Consider the following 15584-nt stretch of genomic DNA (forward strand, 5'->3'; position numbering starts at 1 on the left):
CAGCCCGGCGATCGAATTAAGCTCATCCCTGCGTCCCGAACAAAGGGCTCACGGGCGATTCATGCGTGGGTCTGACCGCCTTCTCGTTTCTGCTGTTGCCACCAAATTTTCCTTGGGGAGTCGCTTTCCGGTGCTAGCCGACAGCGGGCCTTTTTACCAACCCAAAGAGATCCGTTTCCGCCGTACAAGCTTTGGTCAAGCCATTCCCGTTTTGCGAGCGTTGCATTCGAGGTTGTCGCTGTCGTCGTCTTAAAAGGAAAATCCGGGATCTCACTAATAACCAAGGATGACGCGACCTCAGATTCTGTTTTTTGATGCGTACGACTCCTTTACGAACAATATCGTATCCCTTCTCACAACGCTGCTTGACGCCGATGTACACGTTTTACCGATTGATACGCCCTTGCTAGACCAAAAGTCGCCGACTTTCTCGGTCGATTTCCATCGGGAATTATCACGGTATCATGCAGTAGTCTGCGGACCTGGCCCTGGCTCCCCCGAGAATGAAACGGATGTTGGGCTCATGAGATGTATTTGGAGATTGCAAGATGAGCATATGCTGCCGGTTCTTGGCATTTGCCTTGGGTTTCAGAGCCTCGTCCTCAGCTCGGGTGGTAAAGTAAGGAGGCTTCAACGCGGGTTGCACGGGATGGTTCGCACTATTCAGCATGAGAAACCTGAAGCGACGTGCGCCGAGGACATCTTTGATGGCGTCTCCGAGTTCAAGGCAACCCTCTATCACAGCCTCTGTGCCGACATCGGACAAGACTCCATCTCAGATTCCACTTGGGCAGAGTGCCGTTGGCGTACCCAGAAGACAGCTCTTGAGCTGTTGCCTCTGGCGTGGGTGGATGAAGAAAGGGATAGCGGCCGCGAGAGAATCCTCATGGCGGTCAAGCACCAGAGCAAACCCTTCTGGGGCCTTCAGTACCACCCAGAGTCTGTATGTACCCAGCCGGCAGGTCATGCGGTCATCAGCAACTGGCTTCGCGAAGCCATGACGTGGAATTTGAAGGCGAACAGGACTGTCTTGACCGGAGAGCGATTCCTGGCAAGGAACGCAGTGAAGCCGAGTCTCCTCTGTGAGAACCGTGCCGCGGCTCAGCGAGGGAACGCCCCGATCCTCGAGTGGACGGAGATGCCCACGCCCCTGGCGACCGCCGGACTCGGCTGCGAGTACCGATACAAAACCATCAGCCTCCCGGCGAACATCAAGGTGCCGGATATCGTGGAGATACTAAAGAGTGGCAGGACGGAGCACATCATTTTGGATTCGTCCAACTCGAGCAACATGGCGACGGGAGCTGCCGACGTTCGGGGCCGATTTAGCGTCATTGCTCTGGATGTGGAGGAGTCACTGCGAATCGAGCATCATGTGGGAGACGATTTCGCCACGGCCCGGATCCCATCGATTCAGGGGCTGCCCGTCGACCTGGTGGAGACCGTCCCCTTCGGGTCGCAAAGGAACATTTGGCATCTCCTCTCCGGTTTTCTTGAGAAGCGACGCATCCCGGCCTCGGGGGAGCTCCAGACACCGTTCCGAGGAGGCTTTATGGGCTACCTTACGTACGAGATGGGACTAAAGGGGATCGACGTGGAGGTGGCTGCTGAAAGAGGGCATCAGAGGCCTGACCTGTGCTTCGCTTGGGTCACTAAGAGCATTGTGGTCGATCACGTCAAGGGCTTGTTGCATGTCCAGCACCTTCAGAAGCGCAAACTCAATGCCGACTTTTGGATCGACTCCGTGGTGGCATCGTTGCAGACGTCCCACTTTTGGCAGTCACCGGGCAAGACCACCGTCAACGGTTCGGATGCTTCGACGGTAGCTACGAGGCCCGTTATTCGGGTCCCCGCCGCCGACGAGTACGAAGGCAAGGTCTCGCGCTGTCAAGACTTCATCGCCGCCGGCGAGTCCTACGAGCTGTGCCTGACGGACCAGACGACAATCACATTACCCGGACGCTCAACAAAGGAACACCAAAACGGCCTCGCCAACGGACACCTGTCTTCAGAACAGGTGCAAAACAAATCCGCACACGTTGCGCCCTGGAGGCTCTACAAGACGCTCAGAGCCCGCCAGCCCGCGCCCTTTGGCTCCTTCATCCGCCTCGGCGGCGCGACCCTGATCAGCAGCTCCCCGGAGCGCTTCCTCGAGTACGACGCCGACGGCTTCTGCTCCATGCGGCCGATGAAGGGCACCGTCCGCAAGTCGAATCAGGTCGCCACGCTCGCGCAGGCCGAGGCGATCCTGCACGTGCCCAAGGAGGAGGCGGAGAACCTCATGATTGTGGACCTCGTCCGCCACGACCTGCACGGCGTCTGCGGCTCTGGCAACGTCACGGTGCCGCACCTGATGAAGGTGGAGGAGTACGCGACCGTGTTCCAGATGATTACGATTGTCAACGGACAGCTACCGAAGCCCAAGACGACGACGACGACGGGTGCCGATCGTCAGCACACGGGGCTCGATGTCCTCGCTGCTAGTCTCCCGCCGGGCAGCATGACGGGAGCCCCGAAGAAGCGGAGCTGCGAGCTGCTGCAGGAGATCGAGGAGCACAGGGAGAGGAGTCTGTATTCTGGCGTGGTGGGGTACATGGACGCCACTGGAAAGGGGGATTGGAGCGTCACGATCCGAACTATGTTCAAGTGGGATGATGAAGCTGCGCCGCCGGAGGAAGGCGAGACGGAGCCGAGAGAGGTCTGGCATATCGGAGCCGGCGGTGCCGTGACTATCCTGAGCACTGCCGAGGGTGAGAGGGAGGAGATGTTTACCAAGTTGGCGGGGCCTTTAGGCGTCTTTGCGGAAGCATGAGCGGGTTCGGGATTTGGGGATAGATTGGGATGAGGGGGCTTCGCAATATTTGGAATCGGCTTACTGGCGTTTACTATGTCATGAAGGGGGATATTCATGGTAAGGGGGATTTTTTGGTTGATACCTCAACGTATCTGGGATATTAGACTCTGGACCTTCACGGGTATTAGACTCAACTTTTAGACGACCCGGATCATCCACACGAAACTAGTAGAAAAAACAAGATCATTATTAAATAATCCATGTTTACGCTATCAGTTTTCCGTAGTCGGTCATTGGGAATTAGATGGTTTTGTCGTTGCATAACAAAAGCGAGAAAAAAGAGGAAACGCCCGCCTGACGGAATGATGCTGGATATACATGTGAAGCCTCCAAGTAAAGCGCACCCCGTTCCAAATCCCACTTTGCCGGATTCCCGAACCCGAGCGCCACAATGGTTCCCGACCTCGTCTCGTCGTACTGTACACGTCTGCCGCCAATTTGGTTGAAATGCGTATGCCCTCCATCACTGCTTCTGCTAACACTACTTCCCCATCGCCTGCTCATAGCCGTATCAATTGTCCCCGGTCGTTGCTCCCGACGCTAGTCAGAAGTCCTGCTCCTCCTGAAAGAACATGCTAAAGCTGATGATGGTTCCGTAAATGAGGAGACCGCCAATTATCGACATGACCATGGCCTCAACCTGGATGAGATCGGAGTGGGCGAGAACGATGGGCAGGGCTGCGATAGAAGAGCATGGTCAGCAACACGATCCTCGCAATTATCAAGGACAAAAGAGCCGTAGGGGTTGGGAAGGGGGGGGGGGGGGGAGAAGCTCACCAATTCCCATAACCACCATGAACCCAGTGCAGAAGCGGCCGAGGTCCAGCACGGCGGAGCCGGAACCCTCGCCAAAGTCATCAGGGTTGGTGCATCGCGAGCAGACCCAGTTGGGGATCGGGGCCAACACGTAGGTAGCGACAACGAGAAGCGGGTAGTAGACCTTCCAGAGGGCGCAGGAGAGGATGACGAGGAGAAATCCGACGGCGAGCACGAAGGAAAGGGCGATGATGGTCTTGAGCCCGGCGGTCGGCATCTTGAATATCGTTGGAAGGTGGGCTGTGGTTTACTTGTTTCGGACGGGTATCGAAGTCGGAGCTGGGTATAGACGGCCCCGCCGGGGGTGCAAATGTGTTCCTTCGAAATTTCCTTGGGAGTTCCGTTGAGAGCTTCGAGCGACGGTCGTTTCTTGCGATTAGGCTGTCTTTTGATTAGTCGTGGGGAAGCTTCGTGGTGGTGGAGGATCAATCGGTCGTGTCGGTTGAGTAGTAGTTCGCGGCTAGGCTGGCAGGCTGAGCTGCGATGCGATGGCGGGTCCCAGGCCTGACGCACGAAGACCGTCGTCAGCGCACGGCGCAACCTTGTTCCAGCGGCCGGACAGCCTCCAATGACAAACCGCAAATAGTGGAAGGTCTCCACTCGGAAAGACCCCGGCTGTAAGTGAGGTCAGGTACGGGGGCAGGAAAGTGTACGTACCTCAACGAGGGATGCACGGAGCACCTGGCACCCTGGCACCTGGCTCCAGGCTGAGAGAGTGCTACGAAAGCTCGACCTGCCTTGAGCTGGGCCTGGCGTGCGGGAGGGACGCTTTATTATCCACCAAGCTGTCTCTCGCTCTCCCATCACCGACCTGCTCGCCCAACGACCACCCCGCGATCGAATCTCTCCCTCCCGTCTCCCTCAACCATCCACGATTCGCTACACGAAGACTCCAAGTTCCTTCCGTTTCCAGAAACCGCCGAACCGCCTGACGAAGCTACGAATCACCCCTCACGCCCGCCATGTTCAGAAACAATTACGACAACGACTCGGTGACATTGTAAGCTGTTTGGCCCGCTTCCTCAGCCTTCCCTTCCAGTCTCCCCGACTCCGCTGTGAAGAAGGCCAGCATAAAGATGGAGTGCTAACCTTCAACGTCTCATAGCTCGCCGCAAGGCCGGATATTCCAGATCGAGTATGCAGCCGAAGCAGTGAAGCAGGGTTCCGTGGTAGTGGGCATTGCCAGCAAAACACACGCCGTTCTAGTAGCAATCAAGGTACGACGTTTGCCGATACCTGGGACCTCTCTCTCTTGCCTCTCCCTACATCATCCGTTTTTAATCGATACTCGCGGACCTTGACTATAGAGCGCATGAAGCTAACATGCCATTCTTTCCCCAATAGCGCAACGCCGAAGAGCTGTCCTCGTACCAAAAGAAGATCTTCACCGTCGATGAGCACTCCGGTATCGCCATCGCAGGCCTAACCTCGGACGCCCGCGTCCTCTCCAACTTCATGAAGCAGCAGTGCCTCGGCCACCGCATGACGTACGGTCGCTCAATGCCCCTCCGCACCCTCGTCGACATGATTGGCGAGAAGGCCCAGATCAACACCCAGGTCTACGGCAAGCGGCCCTACGGTGTCGGTCTCCTCGTTGCCGGCGTCGACGAGCGCGGCCCCCATCTCTTCGAATTCCAGCCCAGTGGTATGACGGAGGAGATGGTCGCCTTCGCCATCGGCGCACGCAGCCAGATGGCCCGCACCTACCTCGAGCGCAATATCGACGCCTTTGAGACGTGCTCCCGCGAGGAGCTCGTGCAACACGGTCTCAAGGCCCTCAAGGAGAGTTTGGTCCAGGACCGCGAGTTGACGGTCGAGAACACCAGTGTCGGTGTCGTCGGCTACACCGAGAAGGATGGTGTCAAGACGGTCCAGCCATTCAAGCTGTACGACGGCCAAGACGTCAAGGAGTGGCTCGACAGTGTCGCCGCTAGCGAGAGCCAGGGCGGCGGCGAAGAGGGCGGTGAGGGTATGGAGGTTGACGGCTAAGCGCTGCGGAAATCATGAATTCAGGAAAGATGCGCGGATGGGCTTCTACGCTGCGTTGCGTTGGGCTAGGCCGGATCGTCGCCAAACAACCTCCTATCCGGGGGTTTGGCTGACTGGACACGGCTATGGGAAGGAGACTCACCGTCCTCGAACGCACAGAGCCGGCCCGTTTAGACTTGTACCAATACACTGCAAAAAGGAGATTCGATGGCCCAAAAATGAGCTGCATCCGATGACTCAAGAGACAGGAAGACACGCAATCTATGTGCTCACTGATGATCCGGAGCCTGAGACAGGTACCTGAAGATGCAGGTTTGCTTTATTGGGTTGTGTAACTCATGAAGGTCTATCAAACTACAATACGTGCAACCAACACCGATGTGACATGATAGATAGCCGAGCGATCCCCCGTTCATGCCCCTTTCTTTGAATGTCTTATCCCGCGTGTCACCAACGATCGGAATGGAGGAAACAAGACTCACTTTCCTCGCTTCGCTTCATTTTATCCAACCCGACCACCTACCGAGCCTCAACGTATAGGAGTTGGGAAACACGAAAGGGCGCCAAGATTCCGGTACGTATCCGCTTTTACATTGCACACGCCATCTGTCTTTCTCCGTCTCTAGTTCCTGCACATGAAGTTCCGTTTTCTGGAAAGCATTGCCGACGGACTACCAATGTGACCTAAGAGTTGGTCCAGTCGAGCTTGAAGGTGGCCGCAGAGACCTGGTAATCCCTGAGCGCCGTGATGGCACCCTCGGGGGTAGTAGCGGTGACGAGGATGTCGGCGTTGGCGGCCTTGATGAAGCCCTCCTCGACGCTCTTGTTCACCCACTCGAGGATGCCGTCGTAGAAGCCGTTGATGTTGAGGAGGCAGATACCCTTGTCGTGAATGCCCAGCTGGTTCCAGGTGGCCGTCTCGAGAACCTCCTCGATGGTGCCGTACCCGCCGGGCAGGGCGACGAAGCCGCTGCCGGGGCCGCCGGCGAAGACCTCCTTGGCCATCATCTGCTTGCGGGTGTGCATGTCTTTGACGACGGTGGTGCGTCCGTAGACGGTCTCGTCCGGGACGTACATGTTGTCCTTGTTGACGGTACCGTAGGTGCCGTCACGCTCATACTTGACGAGGGCCTCGGGGATGATGCCGTGGACCGAGTCCGGGCCGGCAAGGGAAACGAGTGTCTTTGCCACCTCTCCCATCAGGCCGACGGTTCCACCACCGTAGACTGAGATGTTTGTTAGTACATCATGAACTAGAAACACATTGGTAGAGGTTTTGCCTCCTATGTTTCATCTTGTCTGAGAAGGGTTGCGCCACATGTTGTCATTGATATAGTGACTCGGACTTTATCGCTGCCCAAATCGTGGTTGGAGATGGGGAGTCGACAGGTTTGAGTGAGATAAGGAGCGTGAGGACAGTGACTCACCAAGATCAATGTTGTTCTCGGCCATGATTCTTGCTAACTCACGAGCGGCTTCCATGTGCTGAGGCTTGAAACCGGGAGAGGCGCCGCAGTAGACACAAATCTTGGTCCTCTTCTGCACGCCATTCGTGGTACCGTTGGTGCCGTTGGTGTTACCATTCGTGGTTCCGTTGGTGTTGGTGCCGTTGCCTCTGGGTGTGCCATCCCGGGATGCCGGGAATGATAGGGGGGAAGGGCCGCCGGACTGCATAATGTTCGTTGCTTGCTTGATTTGTGATGAAAAATTGTTTTACTATAGGATGAATTCCCAAATAAAGTGGCTCTTGAGCTTCGAGGTAGAACTTTTTGTTGAAGAAGGGAGAAAATGCTAGAGTAAGTAGTTTGCGAGTGAGATGGTACTCAGTCTTTACACTAAGAGGCGCAGTTATTGGAGGTGAAGATGACGGAGGATTTGTGGAGAAAGATAGTATGAGGTTCCGTTCCGGCCAAGAGACAAGAGTCACAACGGAAAGAAAGTACCCGGAAGACGCCGCCTTTTTCTGCGGTATTTCCTCAAGGTTCTGACTTTGGGAAACGAATGCAAGTCCACAAAAAGATCAGAGAAGAAGAGCCCAAGAGAGAAACTGAAAGTTAGGGGAATAGGCAGATGGCGGTGAAAAAGAGCGCTGTTATATACGTTCCTCTCGAGACCCAGAAAGGGATGCTAGTTTGTCTTGTTGGTTGGTATGGGCTCAGGGCAAGTGGACAAGTGTGTTGTTGGCGAGTTGGTGTATCAATTATCCTAGCAACCACCTGAAGGGCAATAAGAAACAAAAAGAAAAGAAAGATTGGACGAGGCGAGAGGAAGCACAGATGGCAATGAGACAACGAGATGTCAGTTACCGCCACGGCGCATGGCGACGGGCCGAAGTTCTGGGTTTAGCGTACTAGCTGGGACAATCAATGGCTTCGAAGGGTTCGCTCGGGGATCCGTGGCTCCAGTGCCGGTACAGTAGTGTAGGCTTTAGTCGATGCGTGGTATTCCAGCTGGGGAGGAAAAGCAAAGCAGACTCCAGACCCAGAGAGCCCCCTTCCCCCTCGCTGGTTGCTAAACCAGAGACAAGGAACGGGGTCGGGTGACGGTGGTTGACATGGACGTGGACTTGGGACGGTGACGGGGGAACCAGAAGACGGATCCGGGACCTGGGTCTAGTACCTAGTAGCACATTGTACCCTAAGATGGAGAGGTACCTTTGTAGAAAGTCTGATACACTTTTCATCGACTCTGTTGAATTCGACTGGTTCAGCCGTTTCCGAGACCTGATGGGTTCGGGCGCACCCTAGTTTGCCTGCGTGTTTGGTTTGTCAACTTGTTACGCTGCGACTGGCCCGCACCAGTGAAGTGTCCAGGTGACATGTCGGAGGCGAGGTCCGAGTCCAATGTAGTGCGTAATTCAACCTCGACGACTCTAAAGCTGGGTTTGGCTAGGTCCGTCCCGCGGGGATGTCCATCCGGAGCTGGAGAAAGGGAACCAGGAAGACTCAAGTCATCGATCGAAACTCAAGAGCCTCAATGATCGAGCGTTCCAGGCACCATTCTCCATGAACTATCGACTTTCAACTATCCGAGTAGATGATCTGGGAAGGTAGTTGCAGTAGTGTCAAAGGTGACGAAGAACGGAAACTGGGAGAGACAAGAGAAAGTACCTAGGGTAGAGACGAATGTCTCTCGATTCGAGGGCGGTCGCGTATGCTCGGTATGACAACGACAGACACCCGCGTGTGCAACGTGCCGCTGACGAATGGACGGAATGGACCACGGGAGGCCGTGTTCGATGTCGATTGGACTAGTATTTGATTGTACGTGTACGTGGGTTGTCAAGATGATGGAGAACACGATGTGCAAGAGATCTTTCTGGGTGTCAATGGAACCCAATCAATCGTTCACTGCTTCCCAATCAAGCAAGGATGGAACACCAAACCTAGGTACAGAGGTTCAATGCCTCTTTGGCAGGTGCATCTAGCATCGACATTGCACTTCCAGCAGCCATTTGTTTTCCCTTCAGCGTCTTGGCCCCCTGTTTCCCCCCCCCCCCCCCAAGCCTACCGCGCCATTCTGCTGGGATCGTGGCGGCGCCTCGGCCGTTGATTCGCCCGCACAGCACGCAATTTGTCCCGCCCGCCACCCAGCCTCCAGGGTCCAGTTTGCGATCCAGTGCTTTCCAAATTCCGGGGCCATGTCAATCCAATCTCCGTGAAGACTTTCCGACTTCACTCCTCCAGCACCCGATATCGCTGGCATACTCGGCATCTGCGCCGGAGAAAGACACGGTTTCACTTGCCATTCTACTTGACGAGTTGCTATCATTGCAACTATCAGTAGCCGAGCTGCCATACGCCATCGGTAGCCGAGTCCGCCGTGCGACGTCCCCGCATCGCTTCTCACGAGCACGCGATCTGTCCTCCGCAGCTTCGCGATTTTCAACATCCTCTCTCTAAAGACATTGTAGCGCATTGTGCAAGATGTCTCAACCCGCAGCAGCAGCCGGCGCTCGCCCTGCTGGCCAGCAGCAGGAGCAAGGCGTGAGTCTCTTACCTACGCCCACCGCGAATCGCGCCAAGAGGCCTTGAACTAATGTACCATGATCGCAGGGCATAAGCTTGACGCAAAAGCTGCTACTTGGAGCTTCTATGTACTTCGGCATGAACTTGCTCATGAACAACATGTTCTCCAAGACGCAATCCGGTACCCAGGTCAAAGATGCCGACGGCAATGTTGTCAACGTACCCGCGAATACCGAAGACATTCCGCCCTACCTGCTCCGCCCCAAGGAATTGGACGAGGGTGCGACCTGGAGCCAGATCCCGCGCAAGTTGGCACCTATATGGCCAATGGATAGCTACATCGACGTGACCGTCACTATTTCCGACACCTTTGTTCCGATTCCTCTGGCCCAAACGCCCTCGGAAAAGGTTGTTCTTAAGGAGGAGAAATTCAAGATTGGCAACTACAGCGAAAAACGCTCCATTGATACCACTATCGAGGTGCCGCCCTCTGTGCAGAACAATGGTACTCTTTGGGGCCACTTTTACGTTTCACTGCCCGGTAGCCAGCCCGATCCTCACGTTGAGAACTACGACCCAGCCTCTGCGTACTACTTTGCGTTCCCTCTCACTCAGTACATCCCCAAGAAGAAAGAGTTCAAGACCAGATCCCTTCTCGAGGGCAAGGCCGAGGAGGAGGTGGAAGAGGTGGCCGAGGAACAGGAGACTGGGCCCGTCATTGCCAGTTACTACCACCCGAATGCCAGCTTCTCCATCATTCCCAACACTGGAGTGCTCGATTACCGCCAAACCCATCCCGCAATTCGCCAGTTCCTCCATGTCGAGCCGACTGGTGCCAGAGATGGCTCCGGCCAGCATTCCTGGTATTGTAAGTTGCCCTTTGCGCTATTCTTGACGAACAGAACTAACTGCCATAGACCCTATTCTGTTTGTCAATACCTTTTGGCAACTCAAGAGTCAAATGATCCTGCTCAATGACACCGTCACGTCCGTTCCTCTGCACATTGATTTGAACAACATGCGCTCATGGCAATTCAACACTCTGGCCGCGATTGAGGCTAGTGCGAAGGAGTCGGCACGCCAGGCTGCTTACGGTGGATCGCTGCCCGGTGGCGGCGACGGCTCTGAGATTGAGATGGTCAAGGAGATCTTTGGCGACACGAACCCGATTCTCCTCGGCATTACCATTATTGTCAGTATTGCGCACATGATCCTAGAGACGCTTGCTTTCGGTTCCGACATTGCGCATTACCGCAAGAAGAAGGATAACGTCGGTATCTCGGTCCGTTCCATCCTAGCGAACGTTTTCATGCAGTCCGTGATCCTGCTTTACCTCATCGACAACTCGCAAAATACCAGCTGGATGATTCTGGGTGGTCAGGGTATCGGCATCGTTATTGAGCTGTGGAAGATCACCACCATTGTCAACGTTGCCGTCAAGGCTGCGCCAGCAGGCTCATTGCTGCCGTTTAAGATCGTTGTCGAGGACAAGCACAAGCTCAGCGAGACGGAGGAAAAGACCAAAGAGTACGACGAGATTGCCTTCAAGTATATGTACATGGCTGGTGTGCCTCTGCTCATCGGTTACGCCATCTACTCGCTGGTCTACGAGACGCACAAGTCTTGGTACTCGTACATCATCGCCACGCTCGTCGGATCGGTGTATGCTTACGGCTTCCTCATGATGGTTCCTTCGCTTTACATCAACTACCGACTCAAGAGTGTTGCACATATGCCTGGCAAGGCCATGATCTACAAGTTCCTCAACACCTTTATCGACGACCTTTTTGCATTCACCATCAAGATGCCGTTCCTCCACCGTCTGTCCACTTTCCGCGACGATATCATCTTCTTCATCTACCTCTATCAGCGCTGGGCTTACAGAATCGACTACTCTCGCGTCAACGAGTTCGGCCAGGGTGGTGAGGATGAAGAGGACGATGCGGCTAAGGCCAAGGCCAAGGAGCTGCTTGAGACCGACCCCACTCTCGAGAAGGTAAAGCAAGTGGCGGGTAAGGCCACGGGTGCCGACACCGGCAAGGCCAAGAAGAGAAAGTAAATAGTTGATGTTATACGGCTGAGGAAGAGAGTGCAGCCAATATCGTGTACATCATGGAGTCGGGCACAAGTAATACACATGAACCTTGGCAGCTACGTGTCCAGGGTACTGCCTAATGACTAGCATGGATGGGACATAGCTAGTCGAGACATGAGGCTACAAATGTGATCAAGTCCAGTCTTCATCGCAATTCACATCTCTCGCGCATGGTGCATCTCATCTGCAAAAGCACATCAAACTACCGCATGCACGCTTGGACAGAGGACGAGACGACTAAGAAAGTGTTGAGGAAAAGCAACAAGCAACTGTTCAGCTGAAAAGGGGGCTCCGCATGTCTGTGTACAAGGGAGACCGGACAAGCCAAGTCAAGTGAAAATCTGGGCAGAAGATCCAACAGACATCCGTATTCTATACGTATAATTACTACCTCAACACGCTTGCAATATCCCACCGGACAGATGGTTGATTTGCCTTTTGTAAGGTTCACGGCCCACGGGTAGAAGAATGGCCCCCCCTTTGCGGCACGGAAACTCTTCTGAGGGTCGCTTCGCGGCTAAAGATGCCGCTGAGAGACGTGACAGACTACTTGGTAAGGTAAGAGTGCCCCCCCGAACCGAACAGGGGCCCCGGCAGAAGAGTCGCTTGGCGGGGGGTTCGCAGCTGTCGGAGCCCCGTGCCTGGTAGGGCAGAGACAAGCTCGTATGTCACCGCGCCTATCAGAGAGTTCCATTGGGGAACCTGGAAGGGCCCGAAGAGGGATGACGCCAGGTCCCCTTCCAACGGCTGTGTTTTGGGGCTAGGACGATGCCAGCTCCACGTTCTGCTTTGCTCCTGTTCTTCGATTGAGGTGCCTCACCTTACCTTATACACTAGGCTATTCATACCTCAAGGTAAGGTGCTGGTATTCGTAGACGGTAATTAAGCATGTTACCTTAAGGTAAGGTCAGCACGTAATAAGGTAGGGTACGGAGCACCTAGGCATCCGTTGCTCATCCCCTACCACCTAGTACCCGAGTTATGGACCATGTGGCATGGAGACCTTTTAGTGTCGGTCTTTCGTCAAAAGGTGGAGAATTGCGGGATCTGTATACCGAAAATAGTTCAGAATGATTGCCGTCGTTCCTGAGCTGCATAGCAAATAGCTCTTGGCCTCTCCTGAACTCGGTTGGTCGGATCGTGTCCACGCAATGCAGTGTTTGAATGGAATGGCTTCGAGGTGAAGGCAGCATGTGTATTTCGTAAGATGAACGTGAGGTGGTTCTGCAGGTTTCATGGAAGGCGACGGGATTTGGGAAGCAAACAAGAAGGGCACTCCCCGTCTCCCCTTGGACCCTCTCCGGTTGGGGCCTTGCAAATGTCATCGACAATACGAAGAGTTAAAAGTTGCCCAAAGCAGTCATGGCTGACCAGGTCATCCACTCTCAGAGGCACCCTCAAAACCTAAAGTTCCCTCGACCTTCCTCCGTCTTTGACAGCCGCATAATACTTGTCTTTTAGAAGTTAGGAAGATTGGATCCAGTCCGTTCCTTCCTTCGCCCAGCCAGCGCAGTCAACTAAACACACACACCGGGACCAACCAACCAAGGGAAAATAAACGACCGAACGCAATCTTTCTCAAACTCTCCAGTCTCTTTTCTTTCGCTCTGATTTCCGTGTCCTTTTGTCTCGTATCTTTTCTTTTCCCTAAACTTTCTTTCCACATTCCTACCTGCACTACACTTTCCATCCTTTCACCACGTTGTCCCTCGACGTTTTCCTCGTTGCCGTCTCGTGGGTTCCTCCTCTACCTATTCAACCTCCATTTGAGCCTCTCGGTCCCTCCGTTTGTCACATGCCCGGGTTCCCCCGTCCATCACTCCAAGTTCGTCCCATGCGTCCGCTCCGGTCATGACATACGGACGGCCGCATAGAGTCCCCCAGCAACAACCACTTCGAGAAATTTACTTTGAAGCCCGCCCCTAGCACGCTTCGAAGAGCACAAGCACAGGCACACAGGCACACAAGCCACACCCAAAAGTTCGCCGGACTACAGCGAACGCACCCGCCAAGCAGAGCTCCGGACCTTCGGTTCGGTCGACGGGGATTCGAGGTCCACGCTGCCTCGTACGCAGTGGACAGTGGAGTTCCACAACGCGTACCTGACGTCTCTCATCATCCCAAATAGGGTCGTCCCCGGCACCCCGTTCGCTCCAAGGGGAGGGAGCCAAGGCCTACTCTACGGGAAACGTAAGCTACAAAACCTGTTCGGACGGTGTGGCCGTGCCGCCCGCGTGCCCGCGCCCGCCGTCCGCCATTCACTTCGCTCCAGCTCCAGCTCCAGCTCCAGTCCCCTGATCCCCCAGTCGGGATATTTTACCCCCCAAAGGGCCCAAAGGGGGCGCTCCTACGCCCATTTATCATTGGGGCGCGCGCCGCACCGCACCGCCAAAATCCGACTACCCCTCGATCCCATTGTTGTGTCGCCGCCGCCAAGCAACACTCTCCTGATCCCCCCAACGATTCCCTCGAAAAGGACACTTTCGAGGGAACCGGAGGGCTCGCCGAATCATGAGCAGCCCTACCGTCGGGTCCCTTCTGGCTGCCATTGCGACACTCGTCAGCGATGGCCTGCGTATCTTGAAGTTCGCCGATAAGCGCCAATGGGGACCTGACGAGCACGAGCAATTGCGCCTGCTGGAGGATACTCTCGACGACGCCAAGAAGGACTTTCAGGAGCTATCCGTCCTTGTCAACGGACAGCGCTATTATATGAACGACCGCAAACGTGAGTTCACGAGCACACTTACACCGTTCTTGATTACTTTGCGCTGGCTTGGGAGATTGGTCGAGACTTTCCAGAGCCCTGCCGTACAGCGGAGGGAGGGAGGCCTCTGCGATTACCAGCCAGCTCCCCATCAAATCTCGCTTCGTGCTAGCTCACGTCACGCACAGCTGGTTATATATGAACCCTCGCTAACTATTTCGCCTTCAAGCTCCGTCAATAGCCGAGTTGCGAGCTTTACAGTCCAAGGTTGAGCATCATATCGACAACTTTAAAGATTGGGCGAGAACAGGCGGACCGATCAATCCGGTATGGGCACGAGAAACGACGCAACTGCGCCGCGAACTGCATCGCGCACAATGCCGAGCGGCTAGGAGGATATTCGGGGCAGAGCAAGAGGCCTCGGCAAGATGCCTGGGCGCCTTTCTCGTCTACAGAAAACAGCGGGAATGGCAGAGTCGGCCAGCTACTTCGGAGGAGGAGCACCACCGACGACACGTGGAAGAGGTAGTAGCATGCAACACGAGTGGCAAGTTCGAGCGGTTTGGCGACGGAGGCATCGCATTCGTTTGCGACTTTTGCGACGGCCATCTTGTATGGGAGGACTTGGAGAGCATGCCATCATTACGGACAGCCGAAGAATCCAGCACGCGCCCAGTACCGCCTATTTCGCCCATGACCGGGATGCCAAATTGGCAGGCGACCGGGTTCACCGCCGATAAACGAAGAGAGGAGAAGACGGTCATATTTGCGCCTCTAGCAATAGCGAATCATATGGCGCCGTATCAGGGAGACTGGGTAGCTCGACTCCTATGTCCTTTCTGCGATGAGGCGCCATATACCGAGGCAGGCGGTGATAGCGACGATGAAATGCGGAATGCCCAGGACGAATCCGGTTTCGAAGATCTCCAGGCCTTCCAGGAGCACCTGGAGTGGCAACACACAGCTGCATCGATACCCGCCGTCCCCTTGCCCAAGGCAGCCAAGGACTGCGTGGTGATGTGAAATCATTAATTCGACAACGATGTTTGTTGGTGGCGTAAAAACGGCGGTTCGTTCGTTCGTGTACATATATTCACATTGTGTGGTCTTGACAATGGCGAGGCGTTGGGGGCTTCCAAAGAGGGCGGACGATGT

The 15584-nt window shown here is 55.1% G+C and overlaps 7 protein-coding genes across 7 annotated transcripts, besides 1 other annotated feature; 5 read left to right on the plus strand and 2 right to left on the minus strand.

Moving 5' to 3' along the window:
- Window positions 1-286: 286 nt before the first annotated feature.
- CCOS01_00807 (aminodeoxychorismate synthase) lies at window positions 287-2812 on the plus strand (the record flags this gene model as incomplete). The annotated part of the gene is made up of 1 exon (XM_060449004.1): window positions 287-2812. The coding sequence occupies one exon, from the start codon at window positions 287-289 to the stop codon at window positions 2810-2812; it is 2526 nt and encodes an 841-aa protein (XP_060320442.1).
- A 242-nt stretch (window positions 2813-3054) lies between these two features.
- Window positions 3055-3300, plus strand: CCOS01_00808 (uncharacterized protein; the record flags this gene model as incomplete). The annotated part of the gene is made up of 1 exon (XM_060449005.1): window positions 3055-3300. The coding sequence occupies one exon, from the start codon at window positions 3055-3057 to the stop codon at window positions 3298-3300; it is 246 nt and encodes an 81-aa protein (XP_060320443.1).
- Window positions 3301-3398: 98 nt separating this feature from the next.
- Window positions 3399-3887, minus strand: CCOS01_00809 (vacuolar protein sorting 55; the record flags this gene model as incomplete). Its single annotated transcript, XM_060449006.1, has 2 exons — window positions 3399-3532; window positions 3632-3887. The coding sequence occupies 2 exons, from the start codon at window positions 3885-3887 to the stop codon at window positions 3399-3401; spliced, it is 390 nt and encodes a 129-aa protein (XP_060320444.1).
- Window positions 3888-4632: 745 nt separating this feature from the next.
- Window positions 4633-5659, plus strand: CCOS01_00810 (proteasome A-type and B-type; the record flags this gene model as incomplete). The annotated part of the gene is made up of 3 exons (XM_060449007.1): window positions 4633-4670; window positions 4776-4887; window positions 5015-5659. 3 exons carry the CDS (start codon window positions 4633-4635, stop codon window positions 5657-5659), a joined length of 795 nt encoding a protein of 264 aa, XP_060320445.1.
- Window positions 5660-6343: 684 nt separating this feature from the next.
- Window positions 6344-7333, minus strand: CCOS01_00811 (uncharacterized protein; the record flags this gene model as incomplete). Its single annotated transcript, XM_060449008.1, has 2 exons — window positions 6344-6885; window positions 7087-7333. The coding sequence occupies 2 exons, from the start codon at window positions 7331-7333 to the stop codon at window positions 6344-6346; spliced, it is 789 nt and encodes a 262-aa protein (XP_060320446.1).
- A 2252-nt stretch (window positions 7334-9585) lies between these two features.
- CCOS01_00812 (cleft lip and palate transmembrane protein 1) lies at window positions 9586-11686 on the plus strand (the record flags this gene model as incomplete). Its single annotated transcript, XM_060449009.1, has 3 exons — window positions 9586-9645; window positions 9715-10495; window positions 10545-11686. The coding sequence occupies 3 exons, from the start codon at window positions 9586-9588 to the stop codon at window positions 11684-11686; spliced, it is 1983 nt and encodes a 660-aa protein (XP_060320447.1).
- A 1887-nt stretch (window positions 11687-13573) lies between these two features.
- Window positions 13574-13648: a sequence feature (Short protein (CCOS01_00813, KAK1539499.1) was converted to a misc_feature.).
- A 585-nt stretch (window positions 13649-14233) lies between these two features.
- Window positions 14234-15452, plus strand: CCOS01_00814 (uncharacterized protein; the record flags this gene model as incomplete). The annotated part of the gene is made up of 2 exons (XM_060449010.1): window positions 14234-14450; window positions 14659-15452. The coding sequence occupies 2 exons, from the start codon at window positions 14234-14236 to the stop codon at window positions 15450-15452; spliced, it is 1011 nt and encodes a 336-aa protein (XP_060320448.1).
- Between the last annotated feature and the right edge of the window lie 132 nt (window positions 15453-15584).

The sequence above is a fragment of the Colletotrichum costaricense genome, assembly GCF_030867565.1.
Source record: "Colletotrichum costaricense strain IMI 309622 chromosome Unknown Scaffold_1.1, whole genome shotgun sequence".
NCBI classification, from domain to species: Eukaryota; Fungi; Ascomycota; class Sordariomycetes; order Glomerellales; family Glomerellaceae; genus Colletotrichum; species Colletotrichum costaricense.